Here is a 21,116-nt window from a genome sequence, read left to right on the forward strand (position 1 = left end):
AGCTAATGATCATATGATCACCTTTTTTTCACTCGATTGAAGAGGGAGGACTTTAAACCGCTTGTGGTGTTTTAGATAAATACCAATAAATGTGGCAGCTTGCTTGAAATACCACAAAAGAAAGTGTTCTTAGAACGAGTCACAAATTGCAAACATCAGTTTAATGGGGTCTAGCGCGCAGTGTTTCATATATTATGTTGATGATTCGTCTTGAAACAGCTGAAACTTGTTACAACAGTTCGGTCTACATTTCTGTATACTTGTTTTGCTTTATTTCAAATCAAAATAAAAGTGTATTGGTTTCTAGCTAGACATTTGCCATGCGGGTCATTACATGTGATTAATTTGACGTACAAGGATAAACTCATGCGAACTCTTATGTTGACCACATGGGCGCGTGGTGGGAAGGGCACTTCCTGTTTCCCCGTCGGAACTATTTTTAGTGTTGCACTTGCTGCAGAAGGTGGTTGTCCAAAATTGACTTGAGACATGTATATGACAGTAGCACACTTTTTTATTTAACCTTTATTTAACTATGCAAGTCAATTAAGAAAAATATATTATTTACAATAATTGTGCGCCGCCCTATGGGACTCCCAATCACGGCCGGATGTGATACAGCCTGGATTTGAACCAGGGACTGTAGTGAGACCTCTTGCACTGAGATGCAGTGCCTAGACAGCTGCGCCAGTCGGGAGCACAAGATACTGGTCAATTCAAGGGGCAATGTGTTAACATTGCATAACATTATATTGTCACTATCCGTACAGTAGGTGGCGGCAATACATCAATAGGCGTAGTCTGCCATAAAACCTTAAGGAAGAAGAAGAAGCACACTCGTGAGAATTATGAACCGTTGTTCATGTATCTGTTGTCGTTTTTATAGACAGATGAGTGAGTCTGCCAACAAATATGGTCCCTCTAAAGCGCAGGAAAGTGAACTGCTCCGTTACAAGCGACAGCAGCGGTGACAGGACCAGCAAGTTTCCCGGGGTTGTCATCTATCTCCTGGAGAGAAAGATGGGAGCCAGTCGGAGAGCCTTCCTCACTCGGCTCGGCCGGGGGAAAGGTTTCAACATAGAATACTCCTTAAGGTAGTGTGAACAACAATCTTCTGGGGTGAAAGTAATGTATGCTAATAACTTCACCTTGTCTCCAGATCTAAGACCGATAGCTAGGCTAGAAAGATTGAGTAGATATCAATCGAGACTTAAATTCCTATAAATCAGTGGTCTTGAATGAAAGGGAACAAGGGTGCTTATGGACACTTTAGGGATATTTGCCAATGTCTTGGTAACCTCTCTTTCTCTGTTTCCCTAGCTGTTCCATCACTCATATCGTGTCCGAGAATAATTCTGGGGAGGAAGTCCGGACTTGGCTGGACCACCAGACTGGAGGACAGGGGAGAGAAGGGGGAGAAGGCAGGACAGCCCGACCTGGTTCAGTCCATCTCCTGGACATCGTTTGGTACACAGAGAGCATGCATGCTGGCATTCCCGTGATTATACTGGACAGACACAGACTACAGGTAGGATATAGCCAGGCCACCTACCTGTACCGACTACCACTACCCGTACTTTGACTAATGTCATCTTCCTCGCATAGTGGAGAATGATGTGGGTTATTTTCATGGCGGCACGCAACTGAAAACCTTTTGCAACAAAAAGTCCAGGCAGTCCTTGTCTGTTTTCTTACGGCCCCTGTAAAATAACGCATTTCATTGCACCTATCTAGTCTATGTGACAATAAAATAAATGTTGTGGGGTGTGCCTAATGTACACAACCTTGTTCCACAGGAGAGAGAGAAGCCTGGTTTGGAGCTGGCAGTGGTCTCAGTACCCAGCTATGCCTGTCAGAGACACACCCCTCTACTGCACCACAACATAACACTGACTGTGAGTCCTCCTCCTTCCCACAATCCCCTCCTTTCTTACGATGTGTTCATGTTCTGAATGACGTCTATGGCTACTTTGTTCCATCCCAAACACTAACTAATGTTGTCAAAAGCATATTGTATTTTCTGAACGAGCTGTCTATATACCTCTCTCCCCTCTACTCTCTCTCCCCTCCTCTCTCTCTCTCTCTCTCTCTCTCTCTCTCTCTCTCTCTCTTTCACCTCTTCTCTCTCTCTCTCTCTCTCTCTCTCTCTCTTTCACCTCTCTCTCTCTCTCTCTCTCTCTCTCTCTCTCTTTCTCCTCTTTCTCTCTCTCTCTCTCTTTCGCCTCTCTCTCTCTCTCTTTCACCTCTCTCTCTCTTTCACCTCTTCTCTCTCTCTCTCTTTCACCTCTTCTCTCTCTCTCTCTCTCTCTCTCTCTCTCTTTCACCTCTTCTCTCTCTCTCTCTCACCTCTTCTCTCTCTCTTTCATTTCTTCTCTCTCTCTTCCTCTCTCTCCCCTCCTCCTCTCTTTCCCCTCCTCTTTCACTCTCTTTCTCTCTCTTTTCACCTCTTCTCTCTCTTTCACCTCTTTCTCTCTCTCTTTCACCTCTTTCTCTCTCTCTTTCACCTCTTCTCTCTCTTTCACCTCTTCTCTCTCTTTCACCTCTTCTCTCTCTCTCTCTCTCTTCTCACTTCTTCTTCTCTCTCTCTCTCTCTCTCTCCTCTTCTCTCTCTCTCTCTCTCTCTCTCTTTCACCTCTTCTCTCTCTCTCTCTCTTTCACCTCTTCTCTCACTCTCTCTCTCTTTCACCTCTTCTCTCTCTCTTTCACCTCTTCTCTCTCTCTTTCACCTCTTCTCTCTCTCTCTCTCTTTCACCTCTTCTCTCTCTCTCTCTCTCTTTCACCTCTTCTCTCTCTCTCACCTCTTCTCTCTCTCTTTCACCTCTTCTCTCTCTCTCTCTCTTTCACCTCTTCTCTCTCTCTTTCACCTCTTCTCTCTCTCTCTCTCTCTCTTTCACCTCTTCTCTCTCTCTTTCACCTCTTCTCTCTCTCTTTCACCTCTTCTCTCTCTCTCTCACCTCTTCTCTCTCTCTTTCACCTCTTCTCTCTCTCTCTCGCTCCTCCCTCCTCTCTCCCCTCCTCTCCTCTCTTTCTCTCTCTTTCACATCTTTTCTCTCTCTCTCTCTTTCTTTCTCTCTCTCTTTCACATCTTCTCTCTCTCCCCTCCTCTCTACTCTCTCTCTCTCTCTCTCCCCGCCTCTCTCCCCTCCTCCTCTCTTTCTCTCTCTCTCTCTCTCTCTCCCCCTCCTCTCATCTCTTTCTCTCTCTCTTTCACCTCTTCTCTCTCTCTCTCTCTCCTCTCCTCTCTTTCTCTTTCACCTATCTCTCTCTCTTTCACCTCTCTCTCTCTTTCACCTCTTCTCCCTCTCTCTCTTTCACCTCTTCTCTCTCTCTTTCACCTCTTCTCTCTCTCTCTCTCTCTCACCTCTTCTCTATCTTTCTCTCTCTTTCACCTCTTTCTCTCTCTCTTTTACCTCTTCTCTCTTTCACCTCTTCTCTCTCTCTCTCTCTTTCACCTCTTCTCTCTCTTTCACCTCTTCTCTCTCTCTCTTTCACCTCTTCTCTCTCTCTCTCTTTCACCTATTCTCTCTCTCTCTCACTCTCTTTCACCTATTCTCTCTCTCTCTCTCTTTCACCTCTTCTCTCTCTTTCACCTCTTCTCTCTCTCTCTTTCACCTCTTCTCTCTCTCTCTTTCACCTCTTCTCTCTCTCTCTTTCACCTCTTCTCTCTCTCTTTCACCTCTTCTCTCTCTCTTTCACCTCTTCTCTCTCTCTCTCTCTCTCTCTCTCTCTCTCTTTCACCTCTTCTCTCTCTCTCACATCTTCTCTCTCTCTTTCACCTCTTCTCTCTCTCTTTCACCTCTTCTCTCTCTCTCTCTCTTTCACCTCTTCTCTCTCTCTTTCACCTCTTCTCTCTCTCTCTCACCTCTTCTCTCTCTCTTTCACCTCTTCTCTCTCTCTCTCTCGCTCCTCCCTCCTCTCTCCCCTCCTCTCCTCTCTTTCTCTCTCTTTCACATCATTTCTCTCTCTCTCTCTTTCTTTCTCTCTCTCTTTCACATCTTCTCTCTCTCCCCTCCTCTCTACTCTCTCTCTCTCTCTCTCCCCGCCTCTCTCCCCTCCTCCTCTCTTTCTCTCTCTCTTTCACCTCTTCTCTCTCTCTCTCCTCTCCTCTCTTTCTCTTTCTCTTTCACCTCTCTCTCTCTCTCTCTTTCACCTCTTCTCTCTCTCTCTCTCTCTTTCACATCTTCTCTCTCTCTTTCACCTCTTCTCTCTCTCTCTCTCTCTCTCTCTCTCTCACCTCTTCTCTATCTCTCTCTCTCTTTCACCTCTTCTCTCTCTCTTTCACTTCTTCTCTCTCTCTTCCTCTCTCTCCCCTCTATCCCCTCCTCTCCTCTCTTTCTCTCTCTCTTTCACCTCTTTCTCTCTCTTTCACCTCTTTCTCTCTCTCTTTCACCTCTTCTCTCTCTTTCACCTCTTCTCTCTTTCACCTCTTCTCTCTCTCTCTCTCTTTCACCTCTTCTCTCTCTTTCACCTCTTCTCTCTCTCTCTTTCACCTCTTCTCTCTCTCTCTCTTTCACCTCTTCTCTCTCTCTTTCACCTCTTCTCTCTTTCACCTCTTCTCTCTCTCTCTTTCACCTCTTCTCTCTCTCTCTTTCACCTCTTCTCTCTCTCTCTCACTCTCTTTCACCTCTTCTCTCTCTCTCTCGCTCCTCTCTCCCCTCCTCTCCTCTCTTTCTCTCTCTTTCACATCTTTTCTCTCTCTTTCACCTCTTCTCTCTCTCTCTCGCTCCCTCTCCCCTCCTCTCCTCTCTTTCTCTCTCTTTCTTTCTTTCTCTCTCTCTCTTTCACATCTTCTCTCTCTCCCCCTCCTCTCTACTCTCTCTCTCTCTCTCTCCCCCGCCTCTCTCCCCTTCTCCTCTCTTTCTCCCTCTCTCTCTCTCTCTCTCTCTCTCTCTCTCTCCCCTCCTCTCCTCTCTTTCTCTCTCTCGTTCACCTCTTCTCTCTCTCCCCTCCTCTCCTCTCTTTCTCTCTCTCTTTCACCTCTTCTCTCTCTCTCTCTCCTCCTCTCTCCCCTCCTCATCTATTTCTCTCTCTCTCTCCTCTCCTCTCTTTCTCTCTCTTTCACCTCTTCTCTCTCTCTTTCACCCTCTCTCTCTCTCTCTCCCCCTCTCTCTCTCTTCCTCTCTTTCTCTCTTTCTCTTTCTCCCCTCCTCTCTCTCTCTCTCTCCCCTTCTCGCTCTCTCCCTGTCCCCTTCTCTCTCTCTCTCGCTCTCTCTTTCTTTCCCCTCGACTCTCTCCCCTCCTCTCTCTCCCTCTCTCCCCTCCTCTCTCTCCCTCTCTCCCCTCCTCTCTCTCCCTCTCTCTCCCCTCCTGTCTCTCTCCCCTCCTCTCTCTCCCTCTCTCCCCTCCTCTCTCTCCCTCTCTCCCTCCTCTCTTTCTCCCCTCCTCTCTCTCTCTCTCTCTCTCTCTCTCTCTCTCCCGTCCCCTTCTCTCTCTCTCTCTCTCTCTCTCCCTGCCCTTCTCTCTCTCTCTCTTTCTCTCTCGCTCCCCTCCTCTCTCTCTCTCTCTCTCTCTCTCTCTCTCTCTCTCTTTTCACCTCTCTCTCTCTCTCTCTTTCACCTCTCTCTCTCTTTCACCTCTCTCTCTCTTTCACCTCTCTCTCTCTCTCTCACCTCTTCTCTATCTCTTTCACCTCTTCTCTCTCTCTTTCACTTCTTCTCTCTCTCTTCCTCTCTCTCCCCTCCTCTATCCCCTCCTCTCCTCTCTTTCTCACTCTCTTTCACCTCTTTCTCGCTCTCTTTCACCTCTTTCTCTCTCTCTTTCACCTCTTTCTCTCTCTCTTTCACCTCTTTCTCTCTCTCTTTCACCTCTTCTCCCTTTCACCTCTTCTCTCTCTCTCTCTCTCTTTCACCTCTTCTCTCTCTTTCACCTCTTCTCTCACTCTCTCTCTCTTTCACCCCTTCTCTCACTCTCTCTCTCTTTCACCCCTTCTCTCACTCTCTCTCTCTTTCACCCCTTCTCTCACTCTCTCTCTCTTTCACCCCTTCTCACTCTCTCTCTCTTTCACCCCTTCTCACTCTCTCTCTCTTTCACCCCTCCTCTCTCTCTCTCTCTTTCACCCCTTCTCTCTCTCTCTCTCTCTTTCACCCCTTCTCTCTCTCTCTCTCTTTCACCCCTTCTCTCTCTCTCTCTCTCTTTCACCTCCTCTCTCTCTCTTTCACCTTTTCTCTCTCTCTTTCACCTCTTCTCTCTCTCTCTCTCTCACCTCTTCTCTCTCTCTTTCACCTCTTCTACACCTGCATTGCTTGCTGTTTGGGGTTTTAGGCTGGGTTTCTGTACAGCACTTTGAGATATCAGCTGATGTACAAAGGGCTATATAAATAACATTGATTTGATTCTCTCTCTCTTTCACCTCTTCTCTCTCTCTCTCGCTCTCCCCTCCTCCCTCCTCTCTCCCCTCCTCTCCTCTCTTTCTCTCTCTTTCACATCTTTTCTCTCTCTCTCGCTCTCTCTCTCTCTCTCCCCTCCTCTCTCCTCTCTCCCCTCCTCTCTCTCTCTCCCTGTCTCCTCTCGTTCTCTCTCTCTCGCTCACTCTCTTTCTTTCCTCTCTCTCTCTCCCCTCCTCTCTCTCTCCCCTCTTCTCTCTCTCTGTCTCCTCTCTCTCTCTCGCTCACTCTCTTTCTTTCCTCTTTCTCTCTCCCCCTGTCCCTTTCTCTCCCCCTCTCTCTCCCCTTCTCCCCTTTCTTTTTCTCCCCCCTGTAGGATGCGTTGTCCATACTGGCTGAGAATGCGGAGCTCGGTGAAAACGAGGGAAGGGGAGTGGCGTTCCGTAGGGCGGCAGCCTTGTTGAAGTCCCTCCCCCAGGAGGTCAGAGGGGCAGAGCAACTACGAGGACTGCCTTGTCTGGGGGAGCACTCACTCAGAGTCATCAAGGTCTGGATACAGACAGCTGTCTATTTTTTAAACTTCTCTATGTTTTCACCTCTCGCTCTTTCTGTCTGTGTGTATTTCTCTCGCTCTCTTTCTGTCTGTGTGTATTTCTCTTTCTGCCTGTGTGTGTTTCTCTTTCTGCCTGTGTGTGTGTTTCTCTTGCTCTCTTTCTGCCTGTGTGTATTTCTCTCTTTCTGCCTGTGTGTGTATTTCTCTCGCTCTCTCTGGTCTCTTCCCTCCAGGTCTCTTATCAGAACCTCTCAATCTGCCTCTCAGTCCCTCCTTCTCCCTGTTTATCTTTAGGAGGTTCTGGAGGATGGTGTATCTCATGAGGTGGAGACCACCACGCATTCAGAACAGTTTAAGGCCATGAAGGTGAGTTAGGGTGCACTGAGACCTCCATCTCTGGTTATGGTCCATGGTTCTCTGTCCTTTGCTTCCACTTATTGGATAGAAGTGTGTGTTTCAGGCCCTAACAGGTATTTTCGGGGTAGGGGCGAAGACAGCGGACCGTTGGTTCAGGGAGGGAATACACACCCCCTCCGACCTGCAAAGATCAGGACACACACTCAACAGAGCGCAACGAGCAGGTGTGTGTGTGTGTGAAGAGCCTCTCTGAGCAGGTGTGTGTGTGTGTGAAGAGCCTCTCTGAGCAGGTGTGTGTGTGTGTGTGAAGAGCCTCTCTGAGCAGTGGTAGTAATTCCAAAGTGCCCTCTGCACAATACTTTTCTACAGTCAGTGCAAAGGTCACACAATCCTCTTCTCTTCTTCTTTCCCTCTCAGGTCTGCAGTATTATGACGAACTGAACCTGCCTGTCACGAAATCAGAGGCTGTTGCAATTGGTCAGATTGTGGAGAGGGCAGTCCATGCTGTGCTCCCGGGGGCAGAGATCACTCTGATTGGAGGATTCAGGAGGTACGCTGAGCAGTTTTCACTGCTCTACGCATTCAGGGACATAAAACTGGTCTGTATCTCTCTACGTCTTTCTTTCCCCTCTATTTCTGTCCTTCGTTGATCTTGTTCCTCTCTATTTCTCTCTAGTGTAGGGTTGTGAACATTTAAACGAAATTCGAATTCTTTCCCCCCACAAAATTAAAATCACAGTGCAGCTGGCTCTCCTGCTCTCTCTTCACTAATGATGCCAGTGTGTCTTCAGTCTGTTGCATGTAGAATATCCTAGCACATTCATTGATGATAGGCCCTGCTTTACTGAAGTTGCGAGACATTGCAAGCTAAGAAATGGCAAAATACAGCATTCCATTGCGAGATACAGCTTTTGATTGCAGCTCTCTCTCCGTCCCTCGCTAGCTCGTTATGAAAGATGGGCCTACTGCACGGTTCTGACTCCGTCTGCCTGGTGGCCGACCTGCCTATACTGTGCCCCTCCCCTCTCTCTCCGTCCCTCGCTAGCTCGTTATGAAAGATGGGCCTACTGCACGGTTCTGACTCCGTCTGCCTGGTGGCCGACCTGCCTATACTGTGCCCCTCCCCTCTCTCTCCATCCCTCGCTAGCTCGTTATGAAAGATGGGCCTACTGCACGGTTCTGACTCCGTCTGCCTGGTGGCCGACCTGCCTATACTGTGCCCCTCCCGTCTCTCTCCGTCCCTCGCTAGCTCGTTATGAAAGATGGGCCTACTGCACGGTTCTGACTCCGTCTGCCTGGTGGCCGACCTGCCTATACTGTGCCCCTCCCCTCTCTCTACGTCCCTCGCTAGCTCGTTATGAAAGATGGGCCTACTGCACGGTTCTGACTCCGTCTGCCTGGTGGCCGACCTGCCTATACTGTGCCCCTCCCCTCTCTCTCCGTCCCTCGCTAGCTCGCTATGAAAGATGGGCCTACTGCACGGTTCTGACTCCGTCTGCCTGGTGGCCGACCTGCCTATACTGTGCCCCTCCCCTCTCTCTCCGTTTCAGCATTTAAAAAGCCATAGTGTACCCTTACAGACAGACAAACATGCCGTAGCCGAGGCTATACCACAGGCTATATGTCTGGTAGGTAGAACTTCATTGAGGCGTTTTCAAGGCTATATGACTGGTAGGTAGAACTTCATTGAGGCGTTTTCAAGGCTATATGACTGGTAGGTAGAACTTCATTGAGGCGTTTTCAAGGCTATATGACTGTGGTAGGTAGAACTTCATTGAGGCGTTTTCAAGGCTATATGACTGGTAGGTAGAACTTCATTGAGGCGTTTTCAAGGCTATATGACTGTGGTAGGTAGAACTTCATTGAGGCGTTTTCAAGGCTATATGACTGTGGTAGGTAGAACTACATTGCCGGGCCCTAGTGGTCATACGTGCGTAATAGAACCATCAAATTTTATTTGTCATTTACACATGGTTAGCAGATGTTAATGCGAGTGTAGCGAAATGCTTGTGCTTCTAGTTCTGACCATGCAGTAATATCTAACAAGTAATCTAACCTAACAATTTCACAACAACTACCTTATAAACACAAGTGTAAAGGAATGAATAAGGATATATACATAAAAAATATTTGAATGAGTGATGGCCGAACGGCATAGGCAAGATGCAGTAGATGGTATAGAGTAGAGGTCGACCGATTATGATTTTTCAACGCCGATACCGATTATTGGAGGACCCAAAAAGCCGATACCGATTAATTGGACAATTTTATATTTTTATGTATTCATAATAATGACATTACAACAATACTGAATGAACACTTATTTTAACTTAATACATCAATAAAATCAATTTAGCCTCCAAGTAAATAATGAAACATGTTCAATTTGGTTTAAATAATGCAAAAACAAAGTGTTGGAGAAGAAAGTAAAAGTGCAATATGTGCTATGTAAGAAAGCTAACGTTTCAGTCCCTTGCTCAGAACATGAGAACATATGAAAGCTGGTGGTTCCATTTAACATGAGTCTTCAATAATGTAGTTATTATAGGAATTATAGGACTATTTCCCTCTATACCATTTGTATTTCATTAACCTTTGACTATTGGATGTTCTGATAGGCACTTTAGTATTGCCAGTGTAACAGTATAGCTTCCGTCCCTCTCCTCTCTCCTCCCTTTTAGCAGCGTTACCCAAGCAGAGCAAGGGGAACAACTACTAGAAGGCTCAGAGGGAGTGACGTTTGAAACGCTATTAGCGCGCGCTAACTAGCTAGCCATTTCACTTCGGTTACACCAGCCTCAGGCTTGAAGTCATAAACAGCGCAATGCTTGACGCACAATGAAGAGCTGCTGGCAAAACGCACAAAGTGCTGTTTGAATGAATGTTTACGCGCCTGCTTCTACCTACCACCGCTCAGTCAGATACTTAGGTACTTGTATGCTCAGTCAGATTATATGCAACGCAGGACACCCTAGATAATATCTAGTAATATCATCAACCATGTGTAGTTAACTAGTGATTATGATTGATTGTTTTTTATAAGATAAGTTTAATGCTAGCTAGGAACTTACCTTGGCTTACTGCATTCGCGTAACAGGCAGTCTCCTTGTGGAGTGCAACGAGAGAGAGGCAGGTCGTTATTGCGTTGGACTAGTTAACTGTACATTTTCAAGATTGGATCCCCCGAGCTGACAAGGTGAAAATCTGTCGTTCTGCCCCTGAACAAGGTAGTTAACCCACCGTTCCTAGGCCGTCATTGAAAATAAGAATGTGTTCTTAACTGACTTGCCTAGTTACATAAAGGTATATATAAAAATAATATATATTAAAAATATATATATATATAACAAAAATCGGCAAATACCGATTTCCGATGAAAACTTGAAATTGGCCCTAATTAATCGGCCATCCCGATTAATCGGTTGACCTCTAGTATAGAGTACAGTATATACATATGAGATGAGTAATGGAGGGTATGTAAACATTATATAAAGGCATTGTTTAAAGTGGCTAGTGATACATTTGTTACATACATTTTTCCTTATTAAAGTGGCTAGAGATTTGAGTCAGTATGTTGGCAGCAGCCACTCAATGTTAGTGATGGCTGTTTAACAGTCTGATGGCCTTCAGATAGAAGATAGAAGGATGATAGTGGGGTGAACAGGCAGTGGCTCGGGTGGTTGTTGTCCTTGATGATCTTTTTGGCCTTCCTGTGACATCGGCTGGTGTAGGTGTCCTGGAGGGCAGGTAGTTTGCACCCGGTGATGTGTTGTGCAGACCTCACTACCCTCTGGAGAGCCTTACGGTTGTGGGCGGAGCAGTTGCCATACCAGACGGTGATACAGCCCGACAGGATGCTCTCGATTGTGTGTTCAAAAGTTTTAGTGTTTTTGGTGACGAGCCGAATTTCTTCAGTAGAAGGCTACTGCGCCTTCTTCACCACGCTGTCTGTGTGGGTGGACCATTTCAGTTTATCAGTGATGTGTACACCAAGGAACTTTACACTGTCTCCACTACTGTCCCGTCGATGTGGATAGGGGGGTGCTCCCTCTGCTGTTTCCTGAAGTCCACAATCATCTCCTTTGTTTTGTTGACATTGAGTGTTAGGTTATTTTCCTGACGCCACACTCCGAGGGTCCTCACCTCCTCCCTGTAGGCCATCTCGTCGTTGTTGGTAATCAAGCCTACCACTGTAGTGTCGTCTGCAAACTTGATGATTGAGTTGGAGGCGTGCATGGCCATGCAGTCGTGGGTGAACAGGGAATTCAGGAGAGGGCTGAGAATGCACCCTTGTGGGGCCCCAGTGTTGAGGATCAGCGGGGTGGAGATATTGTTACCTACCCTCACCACCTGGGGGCGGCCCGTCAGGAAGTCCAGGACCCAGTTGCACAGGGCAGGGTCGAGACCCAGGGTCTCGAGCTTGATGACGAGTTTGGAGGGTACTATGGTGTTAAATGCTGAGCTGTAGTCAAAGAACTGCATTCTCACATAGGTATTCCTCTTGTCCAGATGGGTTAGGGCAGTGTGATTGCGATTGCGTCGTCTGTGGACCTATTGGGGCAGTAAGAAAATTGGAGTGGGTCTAGGGTGTCCGGTAGGGTGGAGGTGATATGGTCCTTGACTAGTCTCTCAAAGCACTTCATGATGACTGAAGTGAGTGCTACGGGGCGATAGTCCTTTAGCTCAGTTACGTTAGCTTTCTTGGTAACAGAAACAATGGTGGCCCTCTTGAAGCATGTGGAAACAGCAGACTGGGATAGGGATTGATTGAATATGTCCGTAAACACACCAGCCAGCTGGTCTGCGCATGCTCTGAGGATGCGGCTGGTGATGCCGTAAATGTTTTACTCACGTTGGCTGCAGGTTTTCGTAGCGGGCTGTGTCAGTGGCACTGTAGTGTCCTCAAAGCGAGCAAAGAAGTTGTTTAATTTGTCTGGGAGTAAGACATCCTGGTCCGCGACAGGGCTGGTTTTCCTTTTGTAGTCCGTGATTGACTGTAGACCCTGCCACATACCTCTCGTGTCTGAGCCGTTGAATTGCGTCTCTACTTTGTCTCTATGCTGACCCTTAGCTTGTTTGATTACCTTGCAGAGGGAATAGCTACACTGTTTGTATTCGGTCATGTTTCCGGTCACCTTGCCCTGATTAAAAGCAGTGGTTCGCACTTTCAGTTTTGCACGAATGCTGCCGTCAATCCATGGTTTCTGGTTGGGGAATGTTTTAATACATGCTGTGGATGCAACATCAGCGATGCACTTGCTAATAAACTCGCTCACCGAATCAGCGTATTCATCAATGTTATTGTCCGACGCTATGCGGAACATAACATATCCCAGTCCACGTGATCGAAGCAATCTTGAAGCGTGGAATCCGATTGGTCGTACCAGCGTTGAACAGACCTAAGCACGGGTGCTTCCTGTTTTAGTTTCTGTCTATAGGCAGGGAGCAACAAAATGGAGTCGTGGTCAGATTTTACGAAAGGAGAGTGGGTTATGGCTTTATATGCGTCGTGGAAGTTAGAATAACAATGATCCAGGGTTTTGCCAGCCCGGGTCGCGCATTCAAAATGCTGCTAAAATTTAGGGAGCCTTGTTTTCAGATTAGCCTTGTTAAAATCCACAGCTACAATAAATGCAGCCTCAGGATATGTGGTTTCCAGTTTACATAGAGTCAAGTTATTTCGGGGCCGTCGATGTGTCTGCTTGGGGGGGGGGGGGATATACACGACTGATTATGATCGAAGATAATTATCTTGGTAGATAATGCGGACGACATTTGATTGTAAGGAATTCTAGGTCAGGTGAACAAAAGGACTTGAGTTCCTGTATGTTGTTATGATCACACCACGTCTCGTTCATCATAAGGCATACCCCCCCACCCTTCTTCTTACTAGAGAGATGTTTGCTTCTGTCGGTGCGATGCGCTTCACCTGGCGCGTGAAAAGCCAGGTGGGGCAGCTGGCCGCGACCGGGAGGTCCGTGGGGCGACGCACAATTGGCCTAGCGTCGTCCGGGTTAGGGAGGGTTTGGCCAGTAGGGATATCCTTGTCTCATCGCGCACCAGCGACTCCTGTGGCGGGCCGGGCGCAGTGAACGCTAACCAAGGTAGCCAGGTGCATAGTGTTTCCTCCGACACATTGGTGCGGCTGGCTTCCGGGTTGGAGGCGCGCTGTTAAGAAGCAGTGCGGCTTGGTTGGGTTGTGTTTCGGAGGACGCATGGCTTTCGACCTTCGTCTCTCCCGATCCCGTACGGGAGTTGTAGCGATGAGACAAGATAGTAACTACTAACAACAATTGGATACCACGAAAAGGGGGTAAAAAAAACTTTTTTTTAAAAGAAAAAGCCAGGTGGCTGTACCGACTCTGATGACGTATCCTGAGTGAGTCATGTTTCCGTGATACAAAGAACATTACAATCTCATTATTCTGCATTGTGAATTGACTTGGAATTGTAAGATATTTTTTCTTGCTGTTTTTAAATGTGAGCCAACGTGTTCATTTGTCACATCCCTACTATAGAGGTAAGCAGACTGGTCATGATGTGGACTTCTTGATAACCCATCCCGACGAGGGCAGAGAGGAGGGGCTCATGCCTAAGGTGGTGTCCTGGCTTGAAGCACAGGTAACACACACCAGATGTTTCTATTTTCCATCCGAACAACTTTACACTATCTATTACAATTCCCAGAAAGCATTTCCCCATTTCCTTTTGTCAACTAAATATGGAATGTATGCTTAGCTGTTTACTATACAAAACACCATCAGGCCTGTTCAGTTCAACAAGCCCACCTGAGTAAGGATGTTTCTGTACCCCCATGGGTGTAACACTCTATTCTGTCCCCAGGGCTTCCTGTTGTACCAGAAGACCACTGGGAACTCTTATCTGGAAAGCAAAGAGGGTCCTGCGAGGCCAGGCTCTAACATGGACCGCTTTGAAAGATGCTTCTCCATCTTTAGACTGAGCACAGACAATGAAGGGAGGGAGATCCAGACGGGGAGGGAGATCCAGACGGGGGATGGTCCACAGACACACTCACCGACACTGACCAATACAGATCCACACACCCACTCAGACTCTCCTCACCCACTTCCCCAGACCCTTGTGGTGGTGGGTGACCATGCCCAGAAGGTGAACTGGGTGCTGGGTCATTCTCAGTGCTCAGGTCCCCGGCCCTGGAGAGCAGTGAGGGTAGACCTGGTGGTCTCTCCATACAGCCAGTTTGCCTTCGCATTGCTGGGCTGGACTGGATCGAAGGTACGGCCTAAACCTAACCCCCGACCTCTAACTTGTGATACTGTTATAAGGCTTTAAGATGCAACTCACCCCCCACCAGCCTTCCATGTGAATCTTAGGCCTTATCTCATTTGGGGAAAAGTCTGTCCTCTGTCTTCTTTCCTCCGGAAACAAAATAAGTAGTCAAGGAGAGTGTACATTTGTTAGTAGGAAGAGTGTCCTCTCCTCCTCAATAGCCACCTTTCATTGAGGATAGTCATGTGTATCCTACCAGAGTCCTTCCAGGAAGAGTTTTGATCTGCTACACCCCCTTTGAAGCAGTTGTTTTCTCAGAGGAGAAAAGCATGCAAACATTTAAAACAATATGCTAATTACTGTAAAATGTCTTGCACAACTAGCTACATTTTGTTTGATCACTTTACACGTTTATTTTGGGATTCCACCCCTGTAAATGTATTTTGCCTGATGACGTGCGAGCGGAGCACATTTTCAACTAGACTTCTCTCTCTTTCACACACTCACTCTTTTACTCCCTCTCTCTGTCTCTCTGTGCAGTTGTTTGAGAGAGAGCTGCGTCGCTGGGCAGTATATGAGAAGGCCATGACTCTGAGCAGCCATGCTCTGTACGACAGAAAACGGGTACACACCCTCTCTCAAACACACACACATTTTCAATACAGTAGTGGTTCATTTCTGTATTATCAAATGAGAGACAAACTTATCACACAAGTCAGAGTTATACTTAAACTAAATATTTATTCACTTATTAATAAGGGAGCAGGTCAATACAACACACATATGAAGTGAATCGATTGCGTGCTCTGCGATAACGATGGCTGGACGATGAACCACTCTTAGATGATTTGTTGAGAGCCCTGAGACAGGATACCTTTTTTGCTACCTTTTTATATCAAAGATACATCCTCTTAGTCTACATGACAACCAACAGATATGCGGAATGGGTCAGAGGGTTAGGATTTGTATAAAATATACTAATAATTCACAGCAGACAGTATCAGTATCTTTACAGCAGAGAGTATCTGCTGTAAAGACTTCTCATTGTGTAGCAACCAGGGTATGGTCCCCAAAAACAAGGTTTGTCTCATAATTATCCGTACTCGAGCCATCTCCACCTTGGTACCTCCCAGCACACAAACACCAACTCATGCGATGAAATGCGTCCTTTTCGGTTTTATTACCAAAGGCATCGTAAATCTACTGTCCGCATTAAGCCCAAGGCCCACTGTTCACACAGACACAATATAGTTATAACAAGCCCCTATTCTGTTGCATAACACAACCATTTGATGCAATAACAGTATTATAACAGTCTTGTAATTTCAGTCTCACAATACTTTATTTGAATCCACACATCATAGTCAAGAAGGATTCAAACATTTCAAAGGGCACAGATACTTGGACACTAATGGATACAAACACACATACACATGCACACATTTTAAATATTGTGTCTTTGTGTGCTCACTTCAAAGGGCTGGCACCTGCACAAAGACGTGATGCTGACAATCAGCTGTAGTGATCTGAGGGTTAAACTATGGTCTTATGTTTCCTAACTCTGTCTTTTCCATCTCCCTCTCTTATTCTCTCTCTTGCTCTCTCTCTCTCTCCCTTGTCTCTCTCCTCCTCATTGCTCTCTCTTGCTCTCTGATCAGACGCAGTATCTAAGGGCTAGTTCAGAGGAGGAAATCTTTGCTCATCTGGGTCTGGAATATATCCCTCCCTGTGACCGGAATGCCTGATGACAACATACTGGACTGATAACAGATACAGTCTAAGAGCAAACCCACGCTAAATTAAACCTAAACATAAGCCAAATCAAACTAAGCCTTATCCCGAGAACAACACACAGGCCAGATACAGCCTAGGGTAGGTAAGAAGGGGAGGTGAGAGGTGGATAGATCGTTACATATCTGTATTTTATTCAATTGTAAATAATAAAAAACATACAGACCCAGGATGTTGTAAAGTACCAAATCTATAGATGTGTTTAATTTAGTTAACTAAATTAAAATAACTTAACTACTCGAGCCATTAATTGTACAGTATGTGCTTTTTTTTCATATCTGACATAGATCATTTTCTTTCATTGGTGCCTTGTTATTGAATACGTTTTTAATATTTACTGCAAAATGTCTGCTTGTTTGTAATATTTAGAATGCAGTTAAACTATATGAATTAAAATGATATCAATAATTTTAGACTTACCAAAAAGCTTTTTAAATGTGACATAATGTAGGCCTAAAACTGTGCATTCTGAGGGATGCTTAAATATATGCATGCCCTCATGCAGTGTGTGTGGTTTACATTTTGCATGATGACAGCAGTGGCCTATTTACACAGCAGGTGTACGCTACACACACACCACCATCCAACTTACGGTCTCAGAAATAGAAACATTATGTACAAAATACGTTTTTAAAAATGCCAAAAACACACGTAGCATAATTGGTTAGGAGATTGTAAAACGGCAGCCATCTCCTCTGGCGCATGTGACAAGTAAAATGGGACTCTATTACCTCTCATAACATGTCTGAGCATATATATGTTTGTACATTGATATATGTATATACAGTGTACCATTTTATATATTATCAATTTATGCATTGTGGTGGTTTCTGTGTGTACTCTTGTTTTTAGTTGACAGAAATAAAACTCTCCTATTATTGAATGAGGATAATGTGGGTGCAGCAGTTTATATACGACCGGGGGGGTGTAAGAGTTGGTGAGGGACAAGTTAAATATATATATATATATATATATATATATATATATATATATATATACTGAACAAATATAAACGCAACAATTTCAAAGTTTTTACTGAGTTACAGTTCATATAAGGAAATCAGTCAATATAAATAAATTCATGAGGCCCTAATCTATGGATTTCACATGACTGGGCAGGAGCGCAGCCATGGGTGGGTATGGGAGGGCATAGGCCCACCCACTTGTGAGCCAGGCCCAGCCAATCAGAATGAGTTTTTCCACACAAATGGGCTTCATTATAGACAGAAGTACTCCCCAGCACACCCACGCAGGTGAAGAAGCCTGGTGTGAGGGTCCTGGCCAGTTGGATTTACTGCCAAATTCTCAAAAATGAAATTTTATTTCAGCTCATGAATCATGGGACCAACACTTTACATGTTGCTTTCATATTTTTGTTCAGTTTATAACTGGGAATGAAGTGACAAACGGTTTAATGCAGAGCTCCTGAGTGAAGCTGCGGTCTAAGGCACTGCATCTCAGTGCTAGAGGTGTCACTACAGTCCCTGGTTAGATTCCAGGCTATATCACAACCAGACGGGATTGGGAGTCCCATAGGGCGGCATACACTTGGCCCAGCGTCGTCCGGATTGGTGTTTGGCCTGGGTAGACCGTCATTGTAAATAAGAATTTGTTCTTAACTGACTTGCCTAATTAAATGAAGGTAAAATAAATGTCCAGGTAGCTATTTGGTTAACTATTTAAATATTTAGCAGTCTTATAGCTTGGCGGTAGAAGCTGTTCAAGGTCCTGTTGGTTCCAGGCTTGGTGCATAGGTACCGAGTCTATGACTCAGGTGGCTGGAGTCTTTGACCATTTTTTGGGGGGCCTTCCTTTGACATTGCCTGGTATAGAGGTCCTGGATGGCAGGGAGCTCGACCCCAGTGATGTTCTATGACTAATATAGTCATCGGATGAAATTAAATCCAGACAGTCAGCCAACCAATCAACAATTGCATAACATTTTGAATTTTGTGGTTGATTTGATTTAAATCGGCATGAGATACAATTACACTCTTCAGTCTTGAGAAAAAATCTGATTAACCAAACTTTTTTTTCATTAAATGTCTGCTTTCTCAGACTGCTGAACTACCAAACATACATTTGACACAAATGTACCCAAGATTCAAACTTGCAGTAGAAAATGATATACAAGAGAACATTCAGTTATTTTGCTCAAGATTTAAACACAGGTCACATAATTAAAAGCTCCTCACTCTGCAACCCTGCCTTCTATTTCATGTTCACATAATCACCACCTCTTCCTACAGGGTTTTAAAGGTTTATTGGAAACAGACAGGGTCATTTCTCATATTGTGTGTGTGCCTCCACTGGCGTTTCCAGCACCTCTTCCTAACAGCCTCATTAACCTCTAAATGCCGGTCCAACTTCAAAAGCACCGTCACCTCTCACAAGTCCTTGGTTACACCCCTCACACACACACACACCTCAGATCGCTCTGTCACACCAAACTCAATGGAACAGGATCAGCTTAGTGAAAGACCCCTAGGATAGATCTCTCCTAAAGGCATTTCTAATAGTCAAACTAGTTATCATGAGTTCAAATAAAACATGTATTTATATAGATAAGCATGTAAAGGGGCTTGTCAATCTCAGAATGTGTGTCTGCATGTGCTTGTGTGTGTGTGAGAGGCGGAGCAGCAGTTTTTCTCCACGACGCCTGCTCCCCATTGGCACGTCACGTGTTCCCACGCCGGTGATGCCACACATGTGAAACAAAAGTTTACTGACTGACTGGGAGGGAGAGACACACAGCAACAACACCTTTGTGTTCTGAGAGGAGCAACAGAGACTGGAGGTCTGTGGGACTGGGTCGTGTTCTGAGAGGAACAGCAGAGACTGGAAGTCTGTGGGACTGGGTCGTGTTCTGAGAGGAGCAGCAGAGACTGGAGGTCTGTGGGACTGGGTCGTGTTCTGAGAGGAGCAGCAGAGACTGGAAGTCTGTGGGACTGGGTCGTGTTCTGAGAGGAGCAGCAGAGACTGGAGGTCTGTGGGACTGGGTCGTGTTCTGAGAGGAGCAGCAGAGACTGGAAGTCTGTGGGACTGGGTTGTGTTCTGAGAGGAGCAGCAGAGACTGGAGGTCTGTGGGACTGGGTCGTGTTCTGAGAGGAGCAGCAGAGACTGGAAGTCTGTGGGACTGGGTTGTGTTCTGAGAGGAGCAGCAGAGACTGGAGGTCTGTGGGACTGGGTTGTGTTCTGAGAGGAGCAGAAGAGACTGGAGGTCTGTGGGACTGGGTCTAGTTCTGAGAGGAGCAGCAGAGACTGGAGGTCTGTGGGACTGGGTCGTGTTCTGAGAGGAGCAGCAGAGACGAGGTCTGTGGGACTGGGTCGTGTTCTGAGAGGAGCAGCAGAGACTGGAGGTCTGTGGGACTGGGTCGTGTTCTGAGAGGAGCAGCAGAGACTGGAGGTCTGTGGGACTGGGTCGTGTTCTGAGAGGAGCAGCAGAGACTGGAGGTCTGTGGGACTGGGTCGTGTTCTGAGAGGAACAGCAGAGACTGGAAGTCTGTGGGACTGGGTCGTGTTCTGAGAGGAGCAGCAGAGACTGGAGGTCTGTGGGACTGGGTCGTGTTCTGAGAGGAGCAGCAGAGACTGGAAGTCTGTGGGACTGGGTCGTGTTCTGAGAGGAGCAGCAGAGACTGGAGGTCTGTGGGACTGGGTCGTGTTCTGAGAGGAGCAGCAGAGACTGGAAGTCTGTGGGACTGGGTTGTGTTCTGAGAGGAGCAGCAGAGACTGGAGGTCTGTGGGACTGGGTTGTGTTCTGAGAGGAGCAGAAGAGACTGGAGGTCTGTGGGACTGGGTCTTGTTCTGAGAGGAGCAGCAGAGACTGGAGGTCTGTGGGACTGGGTCGTGTTCTGAGAGGAGCAGCAGAGACGAGGTCTGTGGGACTGGGTCGTGTTCTGAGAGGAGCAGCAGAGACTGGAGGTCTGTGGGACTGGGTCGTGTTCTGAGAGGAGCATTTACATTTTACAGGAGCAGCAGAGACTGGAGGTCTGTGGGACTGGGTCGTGTTCTGAGAGGAGCAGCAGAGACTGGAGGTCTGTGGGACTGGGTCGTGTTCTGAGAGGACGTACTGAACACATCACTACTGGTGTGTGTGTTCATGCACTTTTGTGTGTGTGTATGTCAGAGAGGGTGTGTGTGTCTCCTATGTCTCACCTCTACAGAGACTGAAAAGTAGACCGCCTGTCTGTGGGGCCAGACTGCAGGCCTGCCTACTGTAGGTATTAATGGTATTGTTGTGGGGGGTGGGGGGTCATGACCAAAGGCTTGCCCCCCCTCCTTTTGATCATAGGAGTCACAGTGCTTTTCCTCCATGACCAGTATATCAAAGCACCAGGAGCCTTTGAAGGAGCTGATGGGAATCTGTAAGACAAGGAGAAGAGGTCTGACTGGCTGGCTGTTATACACCACACAGGGCGGGACACTGGTGGACAACAGGAGCCAAACAGGTTAATAATCATTCCATCACAGATAAACTAACATGAACAAACAGGCCGTGAATAGCAGATTCACTGATATAAAACTTCAATCAGAGGGTTTATATCAGCAATGTTTAAGTGTCCTTCAACTGATTGTTCTGATGATACTGTACATGTATTGAATTAAGATAAAAGGCACCTCTGTATGTGTGGTATTTGGACATGTGTTACAATATTTTATCAATTCCCCTTTCCATTTTGGGCTGAAGTATAAATGCTGCCAGTTAGACTGCTTCCTGTCCTCTGTCTCTCCTAATCCCGCACTGGGCACAGATCTTGGATCACCTTAACCTCCACAAATCCTAACCATAACCATTTGGGGGTTAAAGTGCTAAACTGCTTAGATCAGTGTCTAGTAGGGACAAC

At 46.5% G+C, this 21,116-nt stretch overlaps 1 protein-coding gene across 3 annotated transcripts; it reads left to right on the forward strand.

Moving 5' to 3' along the window:
- Positions 1–106: 106 nt before the first annotated feature.
- Positions 107–17,164, forward strand: polm (polymerase (DNA directed), mu). 3 transcript variants are annotated; one of them, XM_029648968.2, is made up of 11 exons: positions 107–1,094; positions 1,321–1,528; positions 1,797–1,895; positions 6,700–6,870; positions 7,171–7,242; positions 7,322–7,457; positions 7,651–7,783; positions 13,752–13,854; positions 14,077–14,487; positions 15,022–15,105; positions 16,140–17,164. In XM_029648968.2, exons 1-11 carry the CDS (start codon positions 913–915, stop codon positions 16,224–16,226), a joined length of 1,686 nt encoding a protein of 561 aa, XP_029504828.1. In that variant the 5' UTR covers positions 107–912; the 3' UTR covers positions 16,227–17,164. The 3 variants fall into 3 exon arrangements, with proteins under 3 accessions (XP_029504828.1, XP_029504835.1, XP_029504843.1); XM_029648975.2 differs by having other exon boundaries at positions 7,325–7,457; XM_029648983.2 differs by having other exon boundaries at positions 7,337–7,457.
- The last annotated feature ends 3,952 nt before the right edge of the window (positions 17,165–21,116 follow it).

The sequence above is a fragment of the Oncorhynchus nerka genome, linkage group LG4 (genome assembly GCF_034236695.1).
Source record: "Oncorhynchus nerka isolate Pitt River linkage group LG4, Oner_Uvic_2.0, whole genome shotgun sequence".
Classification (NCBI taxonomy): Eukaryota; Metazoa; Chordata; class Actinopteri; order Salmoniformes; family Salmonidae; genus Oncorhynchus; species Oncorhynchus nerka.